The sequence below is a fragment of the Malaclemys terrapin genome, chromosome 19, assembly GCF_027887155.1.
Source record: "Malaclemys terrapin pileata isolate rMalTer1 chromosome 19, rMalTer1.hap1, whole genome shotgun sequence".
In the NCBI taxonomy this organism is placed as follows: domain Eukaryota; kingdom Metazoa; phylum Chordata; order Testudines; family Emydidae; genus Malaclemys; species Malaclemys terrapin.
The window spans coordinates 21355364-21381037 of record NC_071523.1 but is presented as its reverse complement, the minus strand read 5'-3'; the positions used below and the strand labels follow the sequence as shown (position 1 = coordinate 21381037).

General features: G+C 52.7%; 2 protein-coding genes across 4 annotated transcripts in view; one reads left to right on the top strand and one right to left on the bottom strand.

Moving 5' to 3' along the window:
• The window catches only part of GPR153 (G protein-coupled receptor 153), a 50305-nt gene extending 44788 nt beyond the window's left edge, over positions 1-5517 (top strand). For all 3 annotated transcript variants that reach the window (XR_008442821.1, XR_008442820.1, XM_054009437.1), the window contains exon 7: positions 296-5517. Coding sequence is in view for 1 of the 3 variants with exons in the window: in XM_054009437.1 (XP_053865412.1) it covers positions 296-333 (38 nt within the window). In the remaining 2 variants the exon portion in view is untranslated. The remainder of the gene's footprint in view (positions 1-295) is intronic.
• A 9010-nt stretch (positions 5518-14527) lies between these two features.
• HES3 (hes family bHLH transcription factor 3) lies at positions 14528-16791 on the bottom strand. The gene is made up of 3 exons (XM_054009428.1): positions 16462-16791; positions 16206-16287; positions 14528-15300 (listed from the first exon to the last, which is right to left on the bottom strand). Exons 1-3 carry the CDS (start codon positions 16540-16542, stop codon positions 14909-14911), a joined length of 555 nt encoding a protein of 184 aa, XP_053865403.1. The 5' UTR covers positions 16543-16791; the 3' UTR covers positions 14528-14908.
• Positions 16792-25674: the final 8883 nt, after the last annotated feature.

Genomic DNA, 25674 nt, shown 5'->3' with positions numbered 1-25674 from the left:
GCGGGGGGGGGGGGAGAGACTTTCTGTGAGCTCCTTTGTTTCACTAGGACTCTCGCTAGTGGGGAGAAGTTACATTCCACTCGTGACCCTTACCAATTTCCAAGTGCTACTTTTTGAGCATGTGCGAACGGTGTCTTGCGTAATGGAAGGGAACTAACAGCATCGAGCTAAGCTAAGAAGCGTATAAAGCCCAAGGCCAGGCAAGGGGAAAGGGGCTCAGTATTTTGTAATACTTGAACCCTCATTGTTATTTTTTTAATTACTGTGAATTAAATTTTATACCTGATTTCTCTAGGGGGAAAAAAAGGAGAAGATTGGTACCTGATAAGCTAATGACACTGGCTCCAGTGGACCAAGAACAGAGGCCGGCTTTAAGACAGGCTAAGTGAATTAGGCCCATTTTTCTGGATTCTGTAATGGCCGGTGACCGCAGACAGATCTGTGATTCACTTAGTGCATCTTCATAACTCACTGCCGAGGCTGAGAGTCGTAGTTCCTAGAGTCAGACTGCTCGTGGCTTCTGCCACAGCCCGAGGATCCATTTCTTGTACAGGCTTGCACGAGACCCGGTTGTACAGGCTCGCACAAGACCCGGTTGTACAGGCTCGCACAAGGCTCCATTGCTCTTGTGCATTCGTGCAGCTCTCAGCCTTGTTGCTCCGGACCTGCATGAAACTGGAGAATTGGTGCCTCCTGCTCCTTTGGGTTCATGTTGTGAAATCCAGCTAATTTGTATCCTGTGGTTTCACCGCTGATACAGACACAAGCTAAAGGTAAAGTGGCAGGTTCACTCTGTGGAGCTAATTTCTGTGTCCTTAAAACTAAAACAAGCAATGTTTGAAGTGCAAAAAACAAAGCTGGTGATGACTGGTACCCTCCCCCCCCCACCCCCCACCCCCACACTCCTTTTCTTCCCCAACTGCCGCAATCAGAAGCATGGGTCTGGCACAGCCATTTCTCTTCCCTTCCCAGCCCCAGTCTGAACACTGCTAATGGGGGGAACTGAAGCCTCAGCGATGCATCTCTGCTTTGACTTTTCCCTTGAACACTGGTACCCAGTGGCAGGCCACTCTGCACTGATTGTGTATCCAGCACTAACAACGCATATGTCCCAGCCCTGCCATGCTTGCTGTTAGCGCCTTGAACCAGTTCAGAGCTGTGGAAGGCTTCAGTGTCCTGCCCTGCAGTTCATAACTGGGATACAATTTCGGCGAATAGGAAAAAACCCTGATTACAGGCGGAGAGAAAACGGAAATATTCACTGATTATTTCCCAAGCCCCGCCAATGTACCCTGGAAAATACTGAGAGTTGCCACGTCAAAGTCTAGTCTGCTCCTCCCATCAGAGCCAAAACGCACCTGCTACAGTAGCACCCCTCCCTGTTATGTGCATCAGCTGATAGATGCTGGTGCCTTGGAAGAGCAGGGAGGAGTGGCCGGCTTTCTGCTGGGCTCTCATCGTGTTTCCTGTTCCAGTTGGCTTGCACCTCTAATGCAGATATTTCTGCCCATCAGTTAATCCACCCACTAGGCTGTTACTCCTGTTTCTCTAGCTGTAGCCCCCTCTCTTCTTCAACTCCTGGGCGTAGGCTGGGGCTTGAGGGTTACAGTATCTGGCTTGCAAAGGGTTTCAATCCTTTTCTCTTGCTTCCCTCAGCCTGGGCTTCTTAAAATCTATGTTTGAGCTACATACACTCCCTGACGGTGCTTAGCACATCGCTCGCTCCAAAAGAGTCAGAGTGCTTTGCAAACATATGTGAATTGGGCCATTTTACTGGTGGGGAGGTAGAGTCCTTGTCTGTGTCCAGACTGCTTATGGTGCAGCATGACTTCCCCTGGTGTTGGCTGAGCTCTGATGTAAGGACTGGGCCCCTGCCCGGCACCTGCCTGTGTGGATCCTTGTATTTCGGTTCAGGAGTGGCTTATTCCAGTTTAGTTTAACCCTCTTCCTAGTCAATTTCAGCTAAACTGAGATAAGCCTGGCTTAGACCGAAAGACACGTACACATAGCCTTTTGCACCAGTTTAACTACATCACTTTGAAATCGCATCGCTGGCTACCCTGGTGCTGCTCTGCAGCCCTGAGGCACAGAGACGGGAAGGGTCTTGCCCCCAAAATCGCCCAGGGAGGACAGCCCCAGTCTTGACTCCCAATCCCCTCTGACTTGCTCCCTGGAAGTAGGAAACCTGGAGCATGGCGAGTTCTGTGAACATGTAATGTCTAGTCTCGGGTTGCAGTATATGTTAAACACCTTTAGAAATCAGTTCCCCAAAGGCAGCTTTAGAGGGCTGGGGAAGGTAAGAGCCATCGGGATTTCCCTGCCATTTTTTACCTTCTATTTTTACTTTCCCTTCTATTACCTCCAAGGTCTGCGTCAGCCTAATCCACCCTGCTGTGCAAAGCAGCTTGGATGTGAATCTCCCTGGAGCCTGCCAATGCCTCCGAGTTGCCTGGAGTGGGTCACTCTGCCCCATTCCCAGCCATTGCAGGTGGCGGGGACAGAAGTGGCAAGTTGTATATCGAGTTGCTAAGAGAAGACGTGGCCTTTCTGCTTGGCAGCCAGGGTATTCATAGTGCTCTTCTGTCCTGCAGGGGTTATCAGGAAATGGGCGTATGTTTTTACCCCGAGGTCTGCATTTGCAGAGCAGAAGCCATATGGTTGGTCATCATATCTGATAGTGCGCCCAAGTATAGCCCTTTCCAGACAGCTTGGAAGGGATGAATATTGTGTTTTTTTAATAGCAGCCTATAACAGAGGGAGAATCATTGTTGCAAAAGTTACATTTGACTATAGAACCTACTATTTTGCAGTGTTGTGTAGCACTGTTGGTCCCCAGATATCAGAGAGACAAGGCGGGTGAGAATCTTTTATTGGACCCACTTCTGTTGGTGAGAGAGACACTTTCAAGCCCCACAGAGCTGTTCTGCAGGTCTGGGAAAGGTATTCCCAGTGCCCCAGGTTAATACAAAGTGGAACAGATTGTTTAGCATTAACACACATTCTCGGTGAAGTGCTAACCCTCTTTCCCAGGGGAGACTCTTCCCGAGTCCTATCAAGATCGTTAGGACAGTTGTCCTGACTTCCACCCTAAACTTTCCCTTTGATAAACTCACTGCTCTCTGTCAAGTACTTACACTGTGGCTGTTCCCTGCCGCTCTTACTGGTCTCTCTGCTGAGTTATTCATACTTAGCTCTTTCAGTGTTTGGTTAGGTCAGCAGCCCCTCTGAACCTATCATGCTCTGGGCCCCTCTATCTTGATCCCCTCTGATTTGTTTTAGCCATCTGGAATGGGGATGCCCCAAGCTGCATGCCGTATTCACGGGCAGTCCCTACGTGCTGCATAAAGAGGGACATTCCCTCCCTGGTCTGTGATGTTATGCTTGTGTGAATGCAACCCGATATATATTGTAAAATATGGTAACATGCATGTATTGGTTTCATGTACTCTTGCATTTCTTTGAGTTAGACCAGCTACACTCTCAGCTGAGATTCCCCGGTGCTAGCAGGAGCTGTCTGAGAACAGAAAATATACATATGCCATAGAACAGTTAGCAGTAGCGCTTTTGACGGGACTCTGTGCCCCAGCGGCTTATTTTCTAGTACGTGAGATTTCGCTAGCTCACAAGCGAGCACTGAAGGGTGTCAGCAGCATGCTCAGGAGGGCTGACAAGACTGTGACCAGGGCCTCTGCCTCGCCCTGTAGTTCTCTGCCATTTCCTTTCCCATCAGCCCCGATTGCCCTGGGGTGGGGGTAAATAGAAAGCATCTCTCCGATAACCTTCCTGCTCTGCACAGGGAGGCCGGTTGGGTCTAGAGGGGCTGCGAGGCAGGACTCCTGGATCCTGTTCATGGCTCTGCTGTTCATTGGACAAGTGACTTGTCCAAGCTCACACCACTTCTGTGTGCCTCGGTTTCCTCAGATGTGGTGGCAGTTTAGTAACGTTTGCCTTTCTCACGGGGCTGTGATCCCTCAGTGAAAAGTGCTTTTGAGTGCAAAGTACCATTGGTACCGGTTCCTTAAAGAATGCTGCCTGCTGCCCCAATTCCCTGCACAGCGAGAGTACTGAGCGGCACCTGTGTAGCCCCTGGTACCTTGTTAATCAGCACTGATGGGGAAAGGAATTCCAGGGAAAGCATGTGGCTAAACTATCTGCTTTGCCTGAATGTGAAGAAGGGGTGGGAGAATCCTCCTCCGCTGCAAGAAATAGTCTATAACGGATCGCCAGAAAACTCTGCCGCCTTTTCCAGTGAAAGAGTGAACAGACAGAGCCGCAGTTGAGTTGTGTCATTGATGGTCTGAAGCATACAAATGCAGACTGAATTCAAAGAACCGGTACATTTTACTGAAATAGACTGATTTAAATTATACACATAAAGTGCTGCCAACTGCACTAGACTGAAAATAAAATGCATTTGGAACCAAAATTCAACTCCTCTGAAATTGGAGCCACCCGTTGAATTCTGTTGGGTTTGAGGTGTGTTTCTTTTTGACAAATCTAACCCTGACTGTAAAAGAACAATCCAGATCCTGCCATTAATTCACTTAAACTTCAAAGCCATGAATGAAACATTAAAGAAACACAGTCGGTTTCCGTGTTACGTTTGAATCCTTAGTTTTGTCATAAGCAAAAAATACTCAATCTTGAGCTCTTCTCAACTGGGTCCTGGAGAATGAGATTTCTCCTGTTAAGTGAGTGAAGAGAGTCTCTGTGTCTAGGGACAGGTGTGAGGTATGCTTATAATTTGGAATGCACAATGTTTAAATGAACCATTCTAACTAATTCATTTTTCAATTGCAATAAAAAAAAATGAACCACAAACTTAGAAACAAGGGGTTAAACAGAGCGTCTGGGTGGGTGTTTTATTCCTATTGATAAAATTCCACCACCAGAAAGTGATGTTGTGCCTTTAAGGATTAAAAATATTGATGCTGGTCATTTATTAATAATTCTGTTGGTGACCTCTTTGTGTTTCACCTCTAACCAGGGGAGAACAAGGCTTTAAGCAGTTGTTAACAATTTGTAGTACTGTATCTTTTTAACTATTTTTAGTGTCAAAAGGCAATATTCTGAAAAGAATGTGTTTTGTGCCACCGTATCGCAGAGAGCCAATCCTGATTTTTACTGAATTTTGGAGAAAAAAAAAAGAATACAAAGGCTGCTCCGTTCTTTGGGATAACTAGACAATGTCTTTTTATTGCACAATAATGATTGATGTTTTGTAAATTCCAATGTATTCCAATAAGGTACTTTTGTTGGAACTCAAACTACTTCTTTAAACTGTTCTGTGTGTACTATGCATTTGTAAGATCTCCATTCTGTCAGTGATGTTGATGCTTTGCAACAATTCTTTCTATTGGTCTAAATGGATTTGTCTTAAGTATAAAGTTTAAAGCATTTTATTCACAGTATTTCTGATTGGTTTGTAGTTTGCTCTTTTTTGACAACTTGAGGGTTTCTCTTTGTAAAGGACTGAATAAAAATCCCTTCCGTATTGTTTACACTCCATTCACCTTGCTACTTGGTATGTACGTTGTCCTGGCACTTCATTTCTATTTCTTCAGGTGCAGGCCACAGCTTTCCTGCATTCGCATAACCCTGGCCCAGTGCAACAGTGGGAAGCAATTCCTGCTCCCGAGGCACTCTGGGAATAGCAGGAATCCCACTTACATTCCCTGGGACTTGCGCTCCCAAATGATTACGCACTTTTGGAAACCCCCACCCTAAATCATCAAAACTCTGTCCTGGGCCCATTTCTGCTATCACTTGCTCCAGTGGGCTTGCCTGCTCGTCCAAAACAGAACTTAGTGATGTCAAAACTGACAGAACCAGCTCCATTTTGTTTGCATCAGTAAGAATTTCTGGGCAGTTGTCTGCAATGTCCCCCCTCGAAATGGCACTGTAGTGCATGGGGATGGGGAATGGCTCCTTGTATTGCTAAGTGCTGAGTGTACCAACTTCAATGTGTTTGAGTCCCGCAGGCGGGCTGTGTGCTGGGGAAAGGCACCAGAACCTGAAGTCCCCAGAACAGAATCCAAGCAAGTAGGATCCACCTGCCCCAGAGCTGGAGCTTATCTCAACCCTCCCTAGCTGTTGATTGCTCTGCAGGAATTGCCAGCAAGTACGATCCCTAGTACCAGTAATGTCTGAGGTTAGTATGAAGGACACACCTGCTCACTAAAAACTGCACTGGTGAGCCAAACTGCGTTCACACAACTCACTGAACAGCCAGCTGATGGTGAGGACTTCTCTCATCCTGGACCATGTGAGTCAGTGCCCTTGAGGAGAACGTATGCCCTGCCCCCCTCCCTGCTCTCCTCCACAGACTACAGCTGAGTTTGGAGTAACACCTGAACACTTATGGTTTTTAAGCTTTTAGGCCTCAGTTATGTCTACATGGAGAGCAGACTAGCAGGTCTGATCTTGCAGAGATTTCCCCATTTGTTCTGATTTGTCAAGGCTGGGTTCTCTGTCGACACAGCCTCATGATGGTAGGAGCTTCCCGGAGCAAGCTGAAAAGCGATGTCGGATGAGTGCCTAGACTGCATGACAGACTCACCATCTTCTGGTCAGATGATCTCACCTATGTTTTATGGCAGCCTCGTGCAAGATGGGTTAGGGATCCTCCACCGGGAGGAGAATCACCTGCTGCCCTTAGTTATGAAAGCAGCAGGGTGAAACTGGGGAAACAGTGACTGGAATTACAGGCAAATGCTCAGAAACTCCACTTCATGCTTGCAGTGCATGAAGGAATGAGCCTGTCCACTTGGACCCACATGTGCCTTCTCTCTGGGTTCTTGTATCGCGCCCATCCCCTTGGTATCCGAGGCACAGTGGAGAGAAAAAAGGGGCTGTCTGCCTCCCTGTGCAACATGGACCTGAACTCCAGCTGAGCTTTGGGCAGAGTGGGGCTGAAGTTTCACTGCTGGCTGGAATGACATTGGACAACAGAGCTTAATATCTTTATTTCTGACAAGCTGCCCAGGGGGACACAAGGCCCCCGGAGCCTCGCTCAGCAGCGCTGGCCGGGCTGGGGTATTTGCTCCCCTGCACAGGCACTGGTTTGCAAAGAAACCCAGATCCTCCATTGGCTGCAGTGAGATTTTGGTAAGGCCACAGTCATCTTTCTAGCATCCTTGCTGCTCTTCGCTCTTCAGCCTCTCTGCGCAGCCTGGCAAGGCAATGGCTCTTCCATGCATGTGCCGGTGCTGCCATCTAGAGGGGCAGAGGTTGCAGAACAGTCCCATCATTGTTTGCTGTGACACACTGACCCCAACAAGGGGGCGGCTTCAGAGAGTAAAAGGGCTTTTGTCTCTCCGAGAGGCTACTTGGACACGAGGCAGGAGGCTCCTTTTGGAGCTGGAAGGAAGGCGTGGTGGTGAAGTGAGGCACATTAACATAAGCCGTTTCCATTCACTGTCACACGTACCTAGTGTGGGCATAAGGGTACGTCAGCAGAAACTGGAAGAGCTCCATAAAGCATCTACCAAAGAAGGATCTGGCACTCTGTGTCTTTCCTCTCTCTCCTGTAGGAACGTGAGTTCACAGGGAAAGGCAGGAGCAATGAAAGAACGCTGCTAAAGACAACTGCGAAGAAGGCCCAGCCATTCCAAGCAACAGTGAGTGGGTCCCAGGAGACCCGGCCTGTCTGGCATCATTAACGGTACAGGCGCTCCACTGTGCATCTCACCTAGGAGCGCTTTCACCAGCTGTGATTCTCGCAGCCACACTAGGATGGGTTAAAAACAAAACTGTATCAAATTATGGCCATTGGAAAGATGCTTATCATTGTCATTCACTGAGCAAAATTGTGGGATAAGGCAGTGTCCCTCTCCCAGCGCTGGGAAAGCATGTCTGTCTTTCTAAAACCCTCCGCCTCTTGGAGCCGGCCTATTGTAAGGGGTTTCCTGGCTTCCTCGTTTTGATCTTCTATGGCTTTGCCAATAAGACACAAGAATGATCAAGGCTTATGCTTTCGGGAAGATTCTCCACCAACATGTCCATCTTTGCTGCACTACGGCTGTGACAATCCCCCGAGCAATAAAACCCTCTCCTCCCCCATGTCTAAGGATGAAAGGGGGAACACAGACAATAGCGTGGGATATTGTCTCTCTAGGGTTTGCATGTCTCTCTCATTTATGGGTCTGCTTAATTGCCTTCCTCTCTTTGTGAAAGGCACTTAGTGGTTCAGTTGCAGACTGGATGGGTAAAACATTTTATGACCCGGAAGGTTAATCATTAACCCTTTCTAAATGCCCCTGAATAAACTTCTTCACATGCTGAGATCTTAGCAGTGATCAGGGCTTTAAAATGACTCTTCTGCCCCTGCTCACTCATAGGACAACTGCCCGTCTCCACTCTCTGCTGGCGACTGGGATGAAGTCTCTTTCTCTGACAGCTGGCCCAGGAAGCAATGTGACCTTTTGTGACCAGTTGTTCAAACACAAGCTTCTACAGGCTGTACCCTAATTCCTCTTCATGGGGAAAAACGTGAAATGGAAGAGACAGAAATCGCTTCCCTCTCTCTGAGGCCCAGCGATGACCTAGCGTGCAGCTCACCAGACATGGAAGTTACACTCATCTGCAACCCAACAATTTTGGATTGTGAATTACCAGGCGATGATGGCAAAATATAATTACACAAACTACATCTATCTAGATAGAAGGCCAATGCTCGTCTGTCATCTAAGGTAGGAAAGAGAGCCCCCTGTTGAGAAGTATGTCGGGGGGAGGGAGGGAATGGTAAATGAATAGACTAAGATGAAACTCTGATGGCACCTTAAGTAGGAATTTAGGGTGTGGACATAAGGAAGAATATCATAAAAGGAGGGTCTGCCATTAGCACCCCAGTTTCTCCAACTCTTCAGACCGACGTGATGTATAGAAGACGTCCCAGGTCTGAGCGCGCTCATGACAAACAGCTGCTGGATCATTGAGAGTAGTAAGATCAGCAGCTGGTGTGACCGGAGAGGAGTTGGCAGTCTCCAGGCCTTGGGCTGCAGAATAAGCTAGTTCCTACCAGCCAGAACCCTCCGGCCCTGGGACCATTCAGGTACAAATAACCATGGAGGTGCCCAAGTAGGGAGACAGGCGGCAATCTGGACCACTCTGTACCCCCATGGCCGTGGATGTGCTGCGCCAACTGCTGCCCATCGCAACCTCTGAGAGACGCCAGCAGTCAGTGCAGAGAGCTCCTGGCTGGGCCCTGCTGCAGCTCACAGTGCGAAGGGGTGCCTGTGCCTGCAGCTCTTCCTGCAGTGGGGGATGTGGCAGCGTGGCCCCAGTGCCCCTTTTCTTCCACCATCAGCTCTCTTCTACCCCTTGACTAGTCCCAGTGTCATGTTAATAGCGGAGCCTTTTCTTCTCCTGGCTGCTCACTCGGCAGGCTCCAAGCCAAAGTGAAAATCCCAGGAGACAGTGCAGGGAGTTGCTAGAAATTCCTGCCCTCCCTTCCCTCTGCAAGCTCCTTATGGCTTGTCCACAGCACCTGGAGGTGCCGGAGGACTGGCTCTCTTGTAATGCAGGGGTGCGGTTGATTGGAGGGTGGGGGCTGGGGGCCAGGGGCCTGGCCTGGGGCTGCTTGAGTAGCTGGAGGGAGTAGCTGCGAGATGCCCTGCTGCTGACTCCGGGCCCCCGCCAAAACACTTACCTTCAGACACAGGCTGGCGGTTACTCTCAGCCCAGGGAGTTTAGCACCAGCCCTGCACAAAGGGGGGTTTGATGAGGGGCCTCCCTTAATGGGGCATGTTAAACCTCAGGACCTACATGCTGGACCCATGGTGGGTCCTCGGAAAAGCATGTTCGTCTTGCTCCCTCCTGCCCCCCAGTTTTTTACAACACTCACTTTTTGCATCTTGTCTTTAGTGAGCATGCCTGCCCTGCCCCGGAGAGAAAGGCCTGCTGTTCTGGGCTGTGTGCAGCACAGATAACACGGTGATGGGCTCTAGGTACAAATCTTACATAGAGCCAAAGAAAGCACTCCTACGCTCCACGACTGTCAGGGAGACAAGTCAGCAGGTTGCTCCGGGAACGCTGACCATGGGCCGGTGGAAGCAGCTAGCATTAACTTTCACTGGTCGGCGTGTGGAAAGCAACCAACAAAGGATTGTGACATGCTGGAGGAACACTTCAATTACCGTGTAACTCGAAACATGACTGGCTACTTAGTGAATAATTAGTGCCACTTAATGTGTGGGTGAAGGGAAAAGAGCCCTGGAGGTGCCTAGAGCACACCCTGCCCGGGGAGATGGTGGAGGACACAAAGGCAGGCTGGGAGGTGGGAGGCTGCAATCACTTACAGCTCATCCTACACCACTACATGCCTCAGTAAATGACGACAGAGCAGGTAAAATGATCTGGGGACTGGCGGGTTTTCCTAGCAGCTGCTAATAAGCAGCTGGGTCTATGTTTCTGCCAAGGAACACCCAGAGCCTGAAGCCAATGCGGCTGTTCAGGTTTGCACCACCTGAGGATCTGGCTCCCTGGGAGTCCATTCAAAACTTTGAAGATAATGTTGGTGAAAGCTCTGAGCGGGGTGAGCCCCTTGGGGATGAAGTGGCTGTATGCACACAGCGTGCGCATGGGCGGGAGAAATCACAAGAGTGAAGGTAACAGTTTGAATCTCAATGCAACCCACTAAAAGCAGCTCCCTCTCCCACGAGCAGAGGGAGAGGCAAAATGATAAATGACACTTTACTGTAAGTCTGGGCCTTGTTTGCCTCCTGTTCCTGCAAAGCATGCTCCCTGCAGTCCCTAACAAAAGCCTTCCACCCGTGCAAAAGAAACTAGAGTTTGCAGTCTGTGTTCTCGCAAACTCTCCATTCACGGGCAAAGGGCGCATCCCTACCCCTGCCTGGTGCTGCCTGCCCCAGAGATTCATGGATTCACAGGATTGAGACAGAGTAGGAACTTCCCTACAGGAAGCCTGGTGGGACACCATCAACCATGGTCATGCTAGGTGGTGCAATGGTCCTTAGCAGACTATGCCTGGTTGATGATGATGGTTTTTCTCCTACTGAACCAGGGTGTTTTCCTACGGGTATGTTGATGGTCCGTGGATATACTTATTGGCATCTGTGGATGTGGATATAAAGTGGATATCCGTGGATTTGCAGGGCTCTAGTAATTATCAAGTAACCCCTCCCCTGTTGTCCAGTCCCAACTTCTGGCAGTCAGAGGTTTCGGGACACCCAGAGCATGGGGCTGCATCCCTGACCATGTTGGCTAATAGCCATGGACTTGTCCTCTATGAATTTATCCAATTCTTTTTTAAATCCAGTTATACTTCTGTCTTTCACAACATCCCCTGGCAATGAGTTCCACAGGTTGGCTGTGCGTTGTGTGAATAAGTACTTCCTTATGTTTGGTTTAAACCTGCTGCCTATTTTTTTCTGTTTCTTGTGTTATGTGAAGGGGTAATAAACTTCCTTATTCACTTTCTCCACACCAGGCCTGATTTTATAGACCTCTATCATATCCCCCCTCAGTCGTCTCTTTTCTAAGATGAACAGTCTCAGTCTTTTTAATCTCTCCTCATATGGAAGCTGTTCCATACCTCTAATCATTTTTGTTGCCCTTCTCTGTACTTTTCCCAATTCAACTACATATTTTTGAGATGGGGCAATCAGAACTGCATGTAGTATTCAAGATGTGGGCATACCCTAGATTTATCTAGTGACATTATGATATTTTCTGGCTTATTATCTATCCCTTTCCTACTGGTTACTTACATTGTTAACTTTTTTTGACTGTTACTGCACATTGAGCAGATGTATTCAGAAAACTATCCACAATGATTCCAGTATCTCTTCTTTAGTGGTAATATCTAATTTAGACCCACCATTTTGTAAGTATAGTTGGAATTATGTACTTTTCATTTATCAACAATGAATTTCATCTGACATTTTCTTGTCCAGTCACCCAGTTTTGTGAGATCCCTTTGTAATTTTTTGCAGTCAGCTTTGAACTTAACTATCTTGAGTAATTTTGTATCATCTACAAACTTTGCCACCTCACTGTTTACCCCCTTTTCCAGCTCATTTATGAATACGTTGAACAGCACTGGTCCCCGTACAGATCCTGGAGGGACCCCGCTATTTACCTCTCTCCATTCTGAAAACTGATCATTTATTCCTACCCTTTGTTTCCTATCCTTTAACCAGTTACTGATCCATGAGATGGCCCTCCCTCTTATCCCACAGATGCTTATTTTGCTTAAGAGCCTTGGGTGAGGGACCTTGTCAAAGACTTTCTAAAAGTCCAAGTACACTGTATCCATTGGATTACCCTTGTCCACATGTTTGCTGACACCCTCTAAGAATTCTAATAGATTGGTGAGGCATGATTTCCCTGTACACATGCTATGTTGATGCTTCCCCAACATATGTTCACCTATGTGTCTGATAATTCTGTTTTTTTACTATAAGTTTCAACCAATTTCCCTGGTACTGAAGTTTGACTTACTGGCCTGTAGTTGCCAGGCTCATCTCTGGAGTCTTTTTTAAAAATAGGTGTTACCTTATCTGCAGTCATCTGTTACAGAGGCTGATTTAAGTGACAGATTACATACCACAATAAGTAGTTCTGCAATTTCGCATTTGAGTTCCTTCAGAACCCTTGAGTAAATACCATCTGGTCCTTGTGACTTATTACTGTTTAATTTCTGTTTGTTTAATTTCTCAATTTGTTCCCAAACCTCCTCTAATGACACCTCAATCTGAGACAGTTTCTCAGATTTGTCTCCTAAAACGAATGGCTCAGGTGTGGGAATCTCCCTCACATCCTCTTCAGTGAAGACCGAGGCAAAGAATTTGTTTAGTTTCTCTGCAATGGCCTTGTAAATTTCTGCTAAATGTACAACCTTATCTACTCACTAGATATGCAGCACAGTACCTCTGGCTTGGAAGCAACATTGCAGAATTGTAAGTGCTCTTTGTATATATTTTTTGCACGGTGATACTTCACAGCGCTCCCCAAGTTGAAAGTCACACATCTCTCCCTAATAAACCACACATACGTACGCACGTGGGGGTGTTTAAACATTTCCTGTTAGTCTTTGGCACATAAAAGCTGGTAAATTTGGGGCTTGGACCCAAGGGCCTGAGGCTGCTTTTCCAAAAGAAAGAAACAAATGCTGAAACGTAGCAGGGAGTTAGCTCAACCCCCCTTGCTCCCAGACGCCTTCCATCCGGAACTGTGCTAAATAGCTGTGCTGAGAAAAGGTGCTTGGAGAGTCCTAGGGCACAAAAAGGTGGAGCTTCTGCAGGGCAGGGCCTGCGGTGGCTTTTTATCCCCCTTAGGCACCGGACACAGGGCAGGCCCCCAACACAAAGAGACAGTCCTTGGGTGGGTGCCTGGAACTGCATCCAGTCCAGGGGAGCGTTACCAGTAACCCACAACCAGCATGTGAGCTGCAGGTGCTGCCAGCGGATCGGTGGCCAGGAGCAGACCCAGTCCAGCAAGGCAGGCCCTGCAGGCCCGCAGTGACCTGGCATGGTGCAGGGTTTCTGCCGGTGCCTAGTTTCTTCAGTCACCATTCAAGGGGTGAAGCGGCCAGAGCCGGCCCTAGGCCGAAGCAGACTAAGCACTTGCTTAGGGCCCTGAACCCTCAGGGGGGCCCCTAGTCACTTTTCATTATAAGCACCTGCCTGTTTTGGCATGGGGGGGGGAGTATTCCTGCTTAGGGCCCCCTCTGGGCTGGCACTGGCAGGTGAATAGTCCCAGTTACTGAGAGTCCTGGGGTCAGGCTAGCCGTGGGTTAGCTACAGGATGCTTTTGCTAGGTGGTTTGGGAGCAAAAGGTCTCAGGAATTAGGAGCTGAAGCGGGGTACTTTAGACGCACTGGTTAATCCCCACCTGCCTGTTTCATTAAGTGGTTCAGGCTCAGGGAGAGGCCGAAATGTTCTTTTCCATGGAAGCCTCCTGTCCCGCCAGCCGGGAAGGTCCTAGGGGGCGAGGAGCTGGCGGCTGGTTAGCCCCACAGCCTGGGCTGACTGCAAACAGCCGAGCACCAGGGGGACGCGCACTTGCTCTGGGGTGGAAAGCAGCAGTGAGTGCCGGGCATTGGAGGGGAGAAGTCTGATCGAGGCAAAGGGGCCTGGGTGTGTCCCCCACCGCGGCGCTCTGCGGGCAAGCTGCGCAAGGCGGCTCCCGGCGGGGTCTAGTGTGGACGGGCCTAAGGAATGTCCGGCACAGTCGCCGCCCTTTGAGCGTTTGTCCAGGCGGCGGGAGACGCTCTGCACCCTGCAGCCTCCCCGGGATCGTGTCCCCTGTGCAGGGCCTTGGCTGGAGCCAATGGGCCGCCCTACACGGGTCCCTGCTCCCCGCGGACAATGTCCCGGCTCTGGGGGACACTTTGCCTTTTGCAGCATCGCTTTGCTCCCCGCCGTTCCGCGTTTCAACGCTCCCAGCTGCCTTGAGAGTTTTGTTCAAACTCGTTTAATATTTGAAGCTCCTCTGCCCCCGCCCTGCGGCCCGGGGAGCAAGCAGGCGCCTTCGGTTCTCCGGGAACTTTGTTGTGTTTCTTTCTCCCACGTCATCCCTGACCCCGCCAGCTCCCTTGCTGGGCCGTGCGGGGAAAGAAACCGAGACACGGGATGTGGGAGCCGGTTTATTAAACCCGGGAGCCGGGTACAAACACGCTGCCGCCTCGGCGCCCCTTGGAAGCGGGGGCGATATTTAAAACAATGAAACGCGTCCCCCAGGTCCTGCGTCTCCCCGGCTGGGCGGAGACCCTCAGCCCCTGCGCTGTGCGCGCCCGGGGCGCTGGCTAGCGAAGGACCGAGCCCAGCGGGGGTGATCCTATCCCCCGGGCACGTCCCTCCTGCGCTCTAGCGCCCGCGGGCAGGGAGCCGCCCCCGCCCGCCCGCCCCCGTTCTCCTGACCAAGCCGCGCGTGGGGGAGGCTCGCGCTACCAGGGCCGCCACAGCGCCTGGCTCCGGCTGGGCCCGGAGGGTCTTTGCTGCCCGGGGCCGCGCCGCGGGGCAGCAGCGCCCGGCTCAGTCCGGGGCTGGGAGCTGGGAGCGCCAGGGGCCCGGGGGCGCTGGGTGGAGCCGCCGGCTTTCTGCACAGGCCCCCTCTGCTCGGCCGCGCGGCCGCCGGGCCGGGAGCCCCGGGGCTCCGGGCGCGGCGCGAGGGGGCTGCTGTCCGTGGTCCTGCAGCCGGAGCCGCTCACCCGCGGGGAGGCCCGGGCGAGCTCCTGCAGTAGGTGGAAGGAGGAAGCTTCGCTGGCCCCCTCGGAGCGCAGCAGGAACTGGTTCACCCCGTGCAGGCAGCTCCGGAAGCCGGCCTGGTAGTCAGCCCCTGGGAGAAGGGAGAGCGGATCAGCAGCCTTGCAGCAGCGGGCTCCCCCCCCCCCCGGCGCCGGGGAGGGCCCCAGCCCGCCCCATCAATGCCAGCCGGGAGCCTGCAGGGCCAAGCCCCCCACCCCGATAGCATCACTGCTGCTCCTGCCCGCCCCATCCTGCAGATCCGCACCGCTGGGAGCCCCGGACTCTGCGCTGGGCCCCTGGCCAGCGGGGTCTCTGAACAGCCAGTGCGGGCTGGGGGAGCCCCGCTTCGCCACACTGCGGCGCGTGGATCCAGGACGCTGCGTTAGTCGCGGCTCTCTCCTGCGCGCGCAGCCCGTCCTGCCTAGTGCAACCTGCTCTTGGGAGGAGGACCGGGCCAATCCGCGCGGCACGCGCCTGCCCTAATCCGGCCTGCAGACAAGCCAGGAAAACAGCTGCTACTCGGCCCCTCCCCCTCTGGGGGTCCAGTTACCCCCGCGGGCTCTCCGGCCAGTCCGGCACTGCTCCGCCCCAGCCTGCGAGCCACGGAGGCGCCAAGGGATTCATAGAAACTGCAATTGACAGAGCAAAGGGACCGGCCAGAATCGTGTCCACACGGGACTCGGTGCCATCGATATAACAGGGGCGTGGGATCTAAATCCGGAGTAAATTTCACACCAGTGTGTCTTGAGGCGCTCAGGGAGCCCAGGCACGGCCAAAGGCAGCCCAATAACCAGACACTGCTGCCGCCCCGGTGCCCCAGGGGAGATTCTGGCTCCTTGCACCGCAGCTCGTGGATTCGCATCATTGGGATGTAACCGGCGGGACCCCGCAGCCTCGAGCTTCGATCCAGATTAACACAAGACCCTTCTACCCAGCGACAACCGCCATGAGCCCTGCGACTCCCGCGAGGAGACGGGAGGGCAACGGAAGTTTTACCTTGGACAGAATTCTGGAGGCTTTTCATGTACTTGACGCTCAGCTCCAGGATATCTGCCTTCTCCAGTCTGCGCTTTCGGATCTGGAGAGAGAGAGAGAGAGAGACCCACCGCCATCAATAACGTACTGAACGGGCCATAGCCGAGTGATTCGGTTCCACTGTAAATGCGGAGCCAAGAAGTGCCCGCTGGGAAACCTGTCTAGACAGTGGGGTGATCTGGGGGCGAGGGGTAGCGGTACGGGGGGGGGGACTCACGTGGTGAGAATAGTGCTTTTCTAGCAGAGCCTTCAGTTGCTCCAGAGACACATTGATCCTGGCTCTTCTCTTCTTCTCCATCAAGGGTTTTGAAATCTGCGGGGGAGAAGGGAAATGTTACCGGGGTTTGGCTTTCACCCCTCCCCCGGCCCGCTTCTTTCCTCCGGCCGAGTGCTGCTAGCAAACCTTGCGGAAGCTGCAAAGCTGCGGTTTCTCCTGCCCTCCGGGCTGGGTGACCATGTTCCCCCTCTCCGGGAACAAGTGGCCCCGGGAGTTCGCAGCCGGGGGAGGGAGGCAGGATTTATACCGGGGACCCACTTTACATGTCAATACCGGCATTCAGGCGCTGAGCGCCTCCCTGAGGGGGGCAAGGGCCGGGGGCGGGCAGCTGGGGAAGGGGGAATTCTGGGGCCCAGGAGCTGTGATTGGCGAGGCGAGGGAGGCTGGGAAGGGTTACAATGACTTTTACCAAGTTGGTCAAGTGCCGTTTGTGTATTTCACTGGACTTATAGAACGCGAGCCACCGCCCAGCCCGCCACACCTCGGGGGGGGGGGGGGGGAAGAGGCTCCGCGTTGGGAAGCAAATGGCATCACTCGAGTTATCTCTGCCCCATCCCCCCCCCACGGGGGTTCACCAAGCCCTTGCCGTGCGGCTCTGAACTCTCATAGGGATCCCTTTGTGTTCCGCGCCCCTGGGTGCCGGAGAACACGCGGCTCGCGCTGCACAGGCTTGTTTGGGCCGTGACTGGCTGTACAGCGCCGCGCACGCCCCAGCGCTGGCAGACCCCAGCTGGCTTATGCTCGGGTCCCGCCGCTGCAGTCTGTGCGCCCCGGGGATCCCTAGCGCGCTACCGGAGCTGCTGGGGCAGGTCGAGTCCCTCCGCGGGGCACTGCTAATTAGCGAACGGTTTGTTCCCTGCAGTCCGCACGCGGCCCGGCCCGGGACAGGCTCTGGGAGAGCCCCGTGCCAGGCGGGCCGCCGGGAGATGAAGACATGTCAACTAGGCCCAGCAATTCCTCCTTTCTGGCCGCGTTTCACGCTTGGCGCGGGGAGGCCAGGCTAGATTAGCGGCCCTAATGCCCTGACAATGCAGCAATTTTCTGCTTGCAGCCCTTCAAAGAGCGCGGAGGCGCGATTTCTCCGCTCTAAGCGGAGACATGAGCGAACATATGTTTCATTAAAGCATGGCAGGGCCAGGCCAGCCCCGCGCGCTCACAGGTGCACGTGGGATTCCCGACAGGCAGGAGTCCCAGGAGAGGTCCAGGGACCTGTTGTTTCCAGCTCCCCGGCCCCAGGCAGGGTCCCGGGCCCTCTGTAAAGCCAGGGAATTCTCCCTCTCTCTCGCGCTGCATTAGCTCCTGCCCCGTGCACTCGCTGTGCTGCGGGGGGCGCTTTCTCTCTCTTCGGCTGGCTTTTGTCCTCAGAGCCATAACTATTCCGGGAGCCCCTTCCCCGACTGCACGTGGGAACTCAGCAAAGAGCGGGCGGAGGGGATGGAGGCGTTCCCGGATTCGCCTCGCTTCAAAATTGCCTTCCACAGTCGAAATTCCTCCAGCTCACTCATTTAAAAGGTTTTTATAATAGACAATTAGGTCTGGTCCCAGATACAAAACCCCAGATGTTTGCAAAGCCACAAATCGTTTGTGTGAGCCCGGGCCGCGGCGCTTTTACCAGCGCAGGCAGAATGCAAAGCGAAGGCTGCAGCCAGCCCGCGCCCCTGCTCTAGCACCGGGTCGCCAGCAAACCCGCGGGGGGGGGGGGGGTGTCCTTAAACGTGGGTTCTCCCGCTCGCTGGGGAGGGGACCCCCCCAAACCTCTCCGCTCCTCGCACGCTGCTAAAAGCCAAACCTCCAGGATGCCCTGCTGAGCGCCTCGTGGCCGCCCCGGGGTGCTGAAAGGGACCCAGGGGGGCCGTGCCCTTGACTTCAACGGGAGAGGTGCAGGCTCGGGCCCATGGCTGAGGGGCCAAGCCCACAGTGTGTAGGGAAAGGGGGGGCCAAGCCGGCGGCGGGGAGCGAGCCCGCAGAGCTCAGGGCAGGGCAGGCGGAAAGGGCCAGGATCCAACATGTGACTAGCTAGGGCGGAGCGGGTCAGTCGGTGCCAAGCGCCCAGGCCCCAGGGTCCCTGCGTGTCCCCGAGGGCGCCGTGCGGACAGATCCCTGGGCAGGCCGCTGCCCGTCCCGCCAAGCGGGGCCCCCTCCCCCGACGGGCCGCCTGCCCCCAGCGCTCCCCAGCCGGGACCCCGGCACAGCGAGCAGCCTGCAGCCCCGCTCCGGCATTTGTCCTTTAATGACGCCTTTATAGTGCCCACGGGCTGCGCTGAATCCCGCCTGTCGCCGCTGTCCCTGCAGCCCTGCGCCGCTGGCCAGGGACAACAGATCAAAGGGCTGCGGGCTCAGCGGGGCGCGGCGAAGGGGACCGGGGAGTTATTCTCCTGTTCACAGCCAGGGATGGAGGGATTGGGGGGGGGGCACCAGCTCTGCCATCCTATTACCCCCCCTCCCCCATACCTGCCCAGCGCGGAGGCAGGGCGCTGTGTGGCCGGAAGGCTGGTCTCTAACCCGTCCAGGATACGACCTCCCCCCCCCCCCCAGTCCCTCTCTTCGGGACCCGCCTGCAGATCAGCGCAGAGGCACCTATGCTCACGGCCCGAGACTACAACCCAGAGGCCCGATTAGGCCCTGGGGCTGGAACTCGGGGGGCTGGGGGGGGGTGTGGCCCCCCTGGCTTGAAGTGGTTCCATCATCCACAGGGTTTGGCTCTCAGCGCCCCCCTCCCCCCACGACACACATTGTTCCAGCCCCCCAGGACTAGGCCTGAGGATCTTGTGCTAGAACAAGGTGGGGGAACGATGCCAGGCAGCTGGATTTCCTCCCAGCCGCGCCAGGGACCCAGGAGTTCGGGCAGCCCATGGACCCTGCCCCCGCGCAGTGGAAAGGGGGCGTCTGTCGGGAGCCCCACAGGGGAGGGGGGGCTGGGTGGCTTGTGCCAGGCAGTCACTGGGCGCTGATGCTGGCCCAGCCCAACCAGCCGCTGCAGACTCGCCCCCCCCCCCGCACCACCCCGGCCCCCAGAGCCCCTGGGCGGGGGGGGGGGGTTTACACCGCCTCTCCTGGGCGCGACACGCTCTTCCCTCGGACCCCGGGCAGGGAGCAGACGAGCCCGGCACGCCGGACCCGCGGGCACGGGGGGTCTGCCCAGAGGGAATCTGGAGCCGAGCGGCAATGCCCAGAGAGCCGGGGCGCTCCAGCCCCACCTGCCCCCGATGACCGGCCCCTGCCCTGCGGGCCCCTGGGCTCCCCCCGCCCGCGCCCGGTCTCCACGGCCGGCTGCAGCCCCCGCCGCCGGCCGGGCCCCTTCTCCCCGCGGGGGGCCGCTCGCTGGAGCTTGTCTGGCCCGGGCAGCTCGGGCGGCACCTCGCAGCGTGGAGAATTGCGGGCCCGCCCCCGGCCTTTCAATCCGCTGCCAGCTCGGGGGCCGCGCTGGGGCAGCCTGTGAGTGCCGGGGAGCCAGACCCGCCTGCCCCGCACCGGCTCCGCCGAGCTGGGCACCCGCCGGCCCTGGGGGGCTCGCCCCAGCCAGGCCCCTGGGAGCGCTGTCCGGCTGGTGGAGTGCGGAGCGGTGCGCAGAGGGGCCGCTGAGCAGGCTGCCGGGCCGGCGGGGGTGGGGACCCTGCAAAGCCCCTTCCAGTGCTGGGGCTCTGCCCTTCGAAGGAGGCGGCCCAGCGCACGGGCTGGAGCGGGGGAAGCCCCCTGGGTTTGCCCTTCAGAGCCAAGGCAGCCCTGGGCTGGAAGGGCAGGTGGGGAGCCTCCCCCGCCGCAAACCCCGGTCCTTCTCCCACCCCCAGCATCTGCCCAGGCCCCTCTCCTCCGGTCTGACGGCAGGCTCTCGGGGGCAGGGGCTGCCGCCTTTGTACAGCGCCAAGCACAATGGGGCCCGGCTCGGTGATGGGGGCCCTAGGCGCTGCTGCAATATGAATAGTACATCACAGGCGCGAGTCATGGCCCGTCCTGGCACAGCCCCCAAAGCAGGGGAGGGACCCGTTAGCTCCGCAGTGCTAGCAAAGGGGACAGCCAGTACTACTAGGGCGTTGCAGGTTCCCAGCCTGCCCAGTACAGGCATCTGGGCCCCCCACAGCACTGGGCAGTGGCATCCCCTTTATTGAACACACACTTAGGGGCTGGGCCCATGTCCCCATTCATCTGCACATCACTCAACCTGGTGCCTAAGCAGTTCTGTTAAGGGCTATTAATATTGTAAATACAATGCTAGGGCCACAGCTTGCCATAGCCCTAAAGATTCAGCTATCACAGGCTGGAAGAACTGAGGACTCTTTCAAACCACAATGTGATTTAAAATGACTAGAGCGGGAATTGTTGCTGGTAGCTGCTCAAAGAGAAAGTGCAGTGAGAATTAGGCAGTGGTCTGTATTGTTAGGGGAAACTCCAGGTCTTGTTTAGGGTAATTTGTCACCTAATGATATGCTTCCTTGTCATAAACCCCCGATGGCTTCTGTAAGTCTTCCAAAGGAGGCTCTTTTAGCAACCAAATGATCCTTGTTATGCTGATCTCACTAGAACAAAGGAGGCCAAGGAAGCAAAGGGCACTTGGTGAAGTGCAGAGCGTAATTAAACAAGACACTGCAAAGCTGATGGGCTTTCAAACCAGCTGAGCATTGCTTCTGACTCTCAAAGAGCCATTGGATGCCCCTTGACTCATGGCCTCAGCGAGGCCACAGTTCTCTGTAAACTGGGTTAACAACAACAATTAAGCATAAACAATGGCCTCCTCCTGCAGTCCCTACCCAGGAGATAGGCCAGGATTGTAGGTGCATGAGGAAAGCAGCACTGGACCCTAACTACTCAAACATTATGGAGTGAAATCCTGCTCCCTTGGAAGTCAATGGGAGCTTTGCCATCAACGCATTTGGAGACAGGATCTACTCAAACAACCCTTGCATCCGAAGAAGTGAGGTTTTTACTCACGAAAGCTTATGCCCAAATAAATCTGTTAGTCTTTAAGGTGCCACCAGACTCCTTGTTGTTTTTGTAGATACAGACTAACACGGCTACCCCCTGATACTTGAGGATCTACTCAGTGATTCCCACCGACTCCAGACCGTGTGGGTGTTACTGAGGGAGCCCTGGGCCCATGTAGACCCTGTGAGCTAAGGGTACTATGGGAACCTCATCATTTGTCTCATGGGCACAGGTCCCACTCCAGCAGGGCCAGGGCCTCATTCTTCTCCTCCCCGCCCTTCAAGGGGGGAGGAGAAGGAGAGAGTAAGAGCAGCAATCCCAGTGGCTGGCCCTTGTGCTTGGCCACACAAAGAAGGGGACAGAGAAAGGCTCCTTGTGCATGGGGGCCAGCCACAATTTGTAATGATTACTCACTGACATACACAAGGAAATCTCCAGCAAACGGTCTGGAATTCAGATTTCCCTGGATTTCCAAAGACCCAGATGGTTCTGTCCTGAGCTTTGCTTCTTTCTGCAAACGCTTTAGGGTGTGAGCGAGCACATTGCAAAACTGAATTAAAGAGTAAAGAGAAAATATCCTCATATTTTGAAGATGTGTTGGTCAAGTGATAAAAAGGGGGAAAGCATGTGATGCAAATTCAGATTAGGTCAGGAAGAAAAGGGCTTGTAAACCTTTCGTCTGCTCTAATGGTAACTTACCAATCTTCATTTCCCTCCACGGCCCAACCTTTAATCGTGTGCCTGTTTTTCCCACCTATTATTTTAATTACATGGCTATTTCTTGCACAGCAGGCTGCGTTTAATGAATGACTACTACATGAAAAGGCGCCTGACGGTTCAACATATCCCCACACTGCTCTCTGGATTTGCCTATTCTATATGCTACATCTGGCTGGTTTTGAACAACTTGTGTGGTGAGTAGTATTAAACAGTGGAAAATTGACCGAAAAATGTTGCTAATGTGCAATGTTCTGCTCTGGCTGTGAGAAGATGATCCCCAGAGCTGGGCTGAGAGCTGCTATTCACTGCTGGTCACGGTCCAGATTTGGAGGCAGCACCGTATTAATGGGCTCTACCCTCCCCCCCCCCAAATGTTACCCCACACAGAGCTGAAGAATACACAAAATCCCATGGTCTCCCAAGCTGTTGTGGGATCTGTATAGGGAAGTTACCCATCACTTTAGTTCTCAGCAAGCAGAAAATGCATATATAAATAGCACTCAGGACTTCAACAATCTGTTGCATATAAAGGATGCCTGGAAATGTTGGGTGTGACTTTCTTCTCACTTACACCAGTATAAATCAGGAGTAACTCCACTGAAGATAGTGGCATGATATTCATGTGTAACTGCTGTGAAATTGGAATCAGGCCTGGCCTCTAGACTCCTACATGGACATTTGTTTTTGCTCGTCTCAATTTTTGCCAATGAGCTCCTAATTTGAGATTACTTTATATGTGCTGCACATTTATCTGCTGCAAACTATTTTCTTTCTTTTAATTAATGTTATATCCTGATTCACACTTCAATTAAAACCTTAGGTCTGCCAGGGAATTTGTAAAGCGGAAGTGCACTTTGATCTTTAACAATAATATTAATGTTTCTGAGAACAATTATGTCCTTGGAAATTGCAGTGCCCTGGTATGTAGGAGCACTATGTTGAGTGACCACATTTTCTTTTGCTTGAGTCATTTTCTGTTTTAGCTGGGGATTCAAAACCACCAGCTACTGATAATTATGTTTATTCTGAAGCAAAGAAAGAAAGAAAGAAAGAAAGAAGAAAAGTGCCCCCTTCTCCCCATGATAGTGTTGCTACTCCTGGGAACAGTCTTGGGTTATAAGATTCCCAACTTCAGTAGACTTTGATTTCATAGCTGGGGTGGGGGGAAGGAGATAAGAGATCTCTGTGGGCTCCTTCGTTGCTAAACTCATGACACATTTTTGGAGACAGATATGAATGCCCTAATTTTTCCTGCATTGGAGAAAGCCCAAGTACAGCAAATCTGGGAATGACAGTCTCTCCAGTGGCTTGGCCACTCATTACAATTAAACTGTGGGCATTTGGAAAGGCAAGGGCCTGACAGGAGACCAAAGCCAGCACTCTTTTTTATTTTATTACATGATCCTTTAATTCAGTCTTCGCTCGAGCTATATTTCAATCAGTTAGCGAGTGATTATCCATCACAACTGACTTAAGCAAACTCAAACACGCTGAAATAAGTTAGCCCACTCCTGAGAAGTCTGCTGGGACTGAAGTTTTAACATCTGTTTAGTTAGGTTTCAGCTATAAGCAGCCTGATGCCACATAACAAGTCAAGGGAGTGAATCAAGGAAGTGAATCAACACTGAACTGGGTTTTGCAAGAGTTGAGGAGAGTGAATTCAGAAAGACCCCCATTGTCTGAGCCTTTTGTGCGCAGCTCCAGCTGGCTCTAATCTTTAAATATTTACCCTGCTCTATTGTTCAGATATAATTTACACACTTTAGACTAATTCATTGATAGAATGTGCAGCCTTTACAGAGGTTTTAGAGAGTTTAATCTGCAAAAACTGAAATGCACGCAAAAGAGTATGGTTCTGGGTTATCATGTTCATTAAAAGCCATCAGCCGTCTACAACTAGCTTCACTGAACTCCAAGGAGTTCAGTTACAAATAAGAATTGCTGGTTTCAAATGGCAGATTACTATTATTTTATATATAGCACCAAAAATATTCATGACTTTATAAGACGATAAGCGCCCTGCCTTGAAGAGTTTACAGTTTAAATGAGAAATCACAGCTCACTGGTTAATGATCACACAGGAGAAAGGAGGTTGGTACTGTTGGCATGGGACAGAAGACCAACATTTTCAAGTGTCCACTGCTTTGGAGCACCTCAATTTTTGGGAACCCAGCTGGAGACCTTGAGCCTGATTTTCAGAGGTGCTGAGCATTAACTAAAATTAGAGTAGTTGTTCTGAGAAGAGATTTGATGTAGGAGAAGATCGCTTAGTGTATCAGGAAAAGTTTAAAAATGGAATGGTCGTTATTATGTAAAACTGATCAGAAAAACTTTCAGAAAAAAAGAAACTAGGATCTCAAATCACTAAAGATGTAGAAGCTGACACTGAAATCAACGTTCTCTGCAAGGATTCAGCAGCACACACTAGCTCACAACTGTAAACATCCATTCTCTAACTCGCTTTGCAGTCGTGGGCTTCTCTTGACTAGTGCACATGCCCCCTCTAGTGTCCACGACCCAACAGGGTTACAAAAACATGACTCCAGTTACAAGCCATTCGGGCAGTCACAATCCAATCACACAACCCCCGTCGACACACAGGGCTTGTATTTATTGCTGTCTGGGCCCACAGGCTGCTGCAGCATTTACAGCTTCACAGCCCTCCCCTCTTGCAGCAGGAATGTCGAGTAAGCCCAGCGTGGTATTCCGGCTTCTCCCGGCAGTCTAACCCGCTGCTTCTGCAGCTGGACAGCACTTCTGTGTCACAGAGACATTTCAGAAAAACAATGGGCCGAACAGTATCAGGGGGTAGCCGTGTTAGTCTGTATCTACAAAAGCAACAAGGAGTCTGGTGGCACCTTAAAGACTAACAGATTTATTTGGGCAGAAGCTTTCGTGGGTAAAAACCTCACTTGGGCTGTAAATCCTGAGTACCTTCTTTGTGTAACTCCACAGCGACCCCACTGAGGTTCTGTATAGAATGAGTGTAAATGAGGTGAGAATTCGGGATCCCCTTCATAAGGGCAGATTTTTTCTTGAAAGGAGGGATAGCTCAGTGGTTTGAGCATTGGCCTGCTAAACCCAGGGTTGTGAGTTCAATCCTTGAGGGGGCCACTTGGGGATCTGGGGCAAAATCAGTACTTGGTCCTGCTAGTGACGTCAGGGGGCTGGACTCGATGACCTTTCAAGGTCCCTTCCAGATCTAGGAGATGGGATATCTCCATTAATTATTATTATTATTAATGAGCAATTAGTCAAGAGCCAGCCCCTTTGTATAAAAACTACAGTAGCATCACTCTGGTGACCTGCAGCTAAATCCCTCCCTGCGTCCTCCACGGCACAGGGGGCGCTGCGCTCCCGCTCCCGGACCCTTCGGAGTCCCGCCCCTACAACCACGAGCTTGCTGGGGGAATCTCGCGAGAGTTGAGTTCTTCCCCCGAGATTGGGCCCGTCATAGCTCATCTCGCGAGACGTGTGTCGGACGGCGGGCCGCCGGGGCGGGGGGATACTCTC

What these genes read in the sequence shown, in the direction of transcription:
- HES3 (XM_054009428.1), bottom strand. Translation starts at nt 16,542, where the DNA reads ATGGAGAAGAAGAGAAGAGCCAGGATCAATGTGTCTCTGGAGCAACTG. An exon ending in AAAAGCACTATTCTCACCAC is followed by an intron (nt 16,288 to 16,461) that starts GTGAGTCCCCCC and finishes CTCTCTCTCCAG; the next exon opens with ATCCGAAAGCGCAGACTGGA. An exon ending in CCTCCAGAATTCTGTCCAAG is followed by an intron (nt 15,301 to 16,205) that starts GTAAAACTTCCG and finishes CCCTTCTCCCAG; the next exon opens with GGGCTGACTACCAGGCCGGC.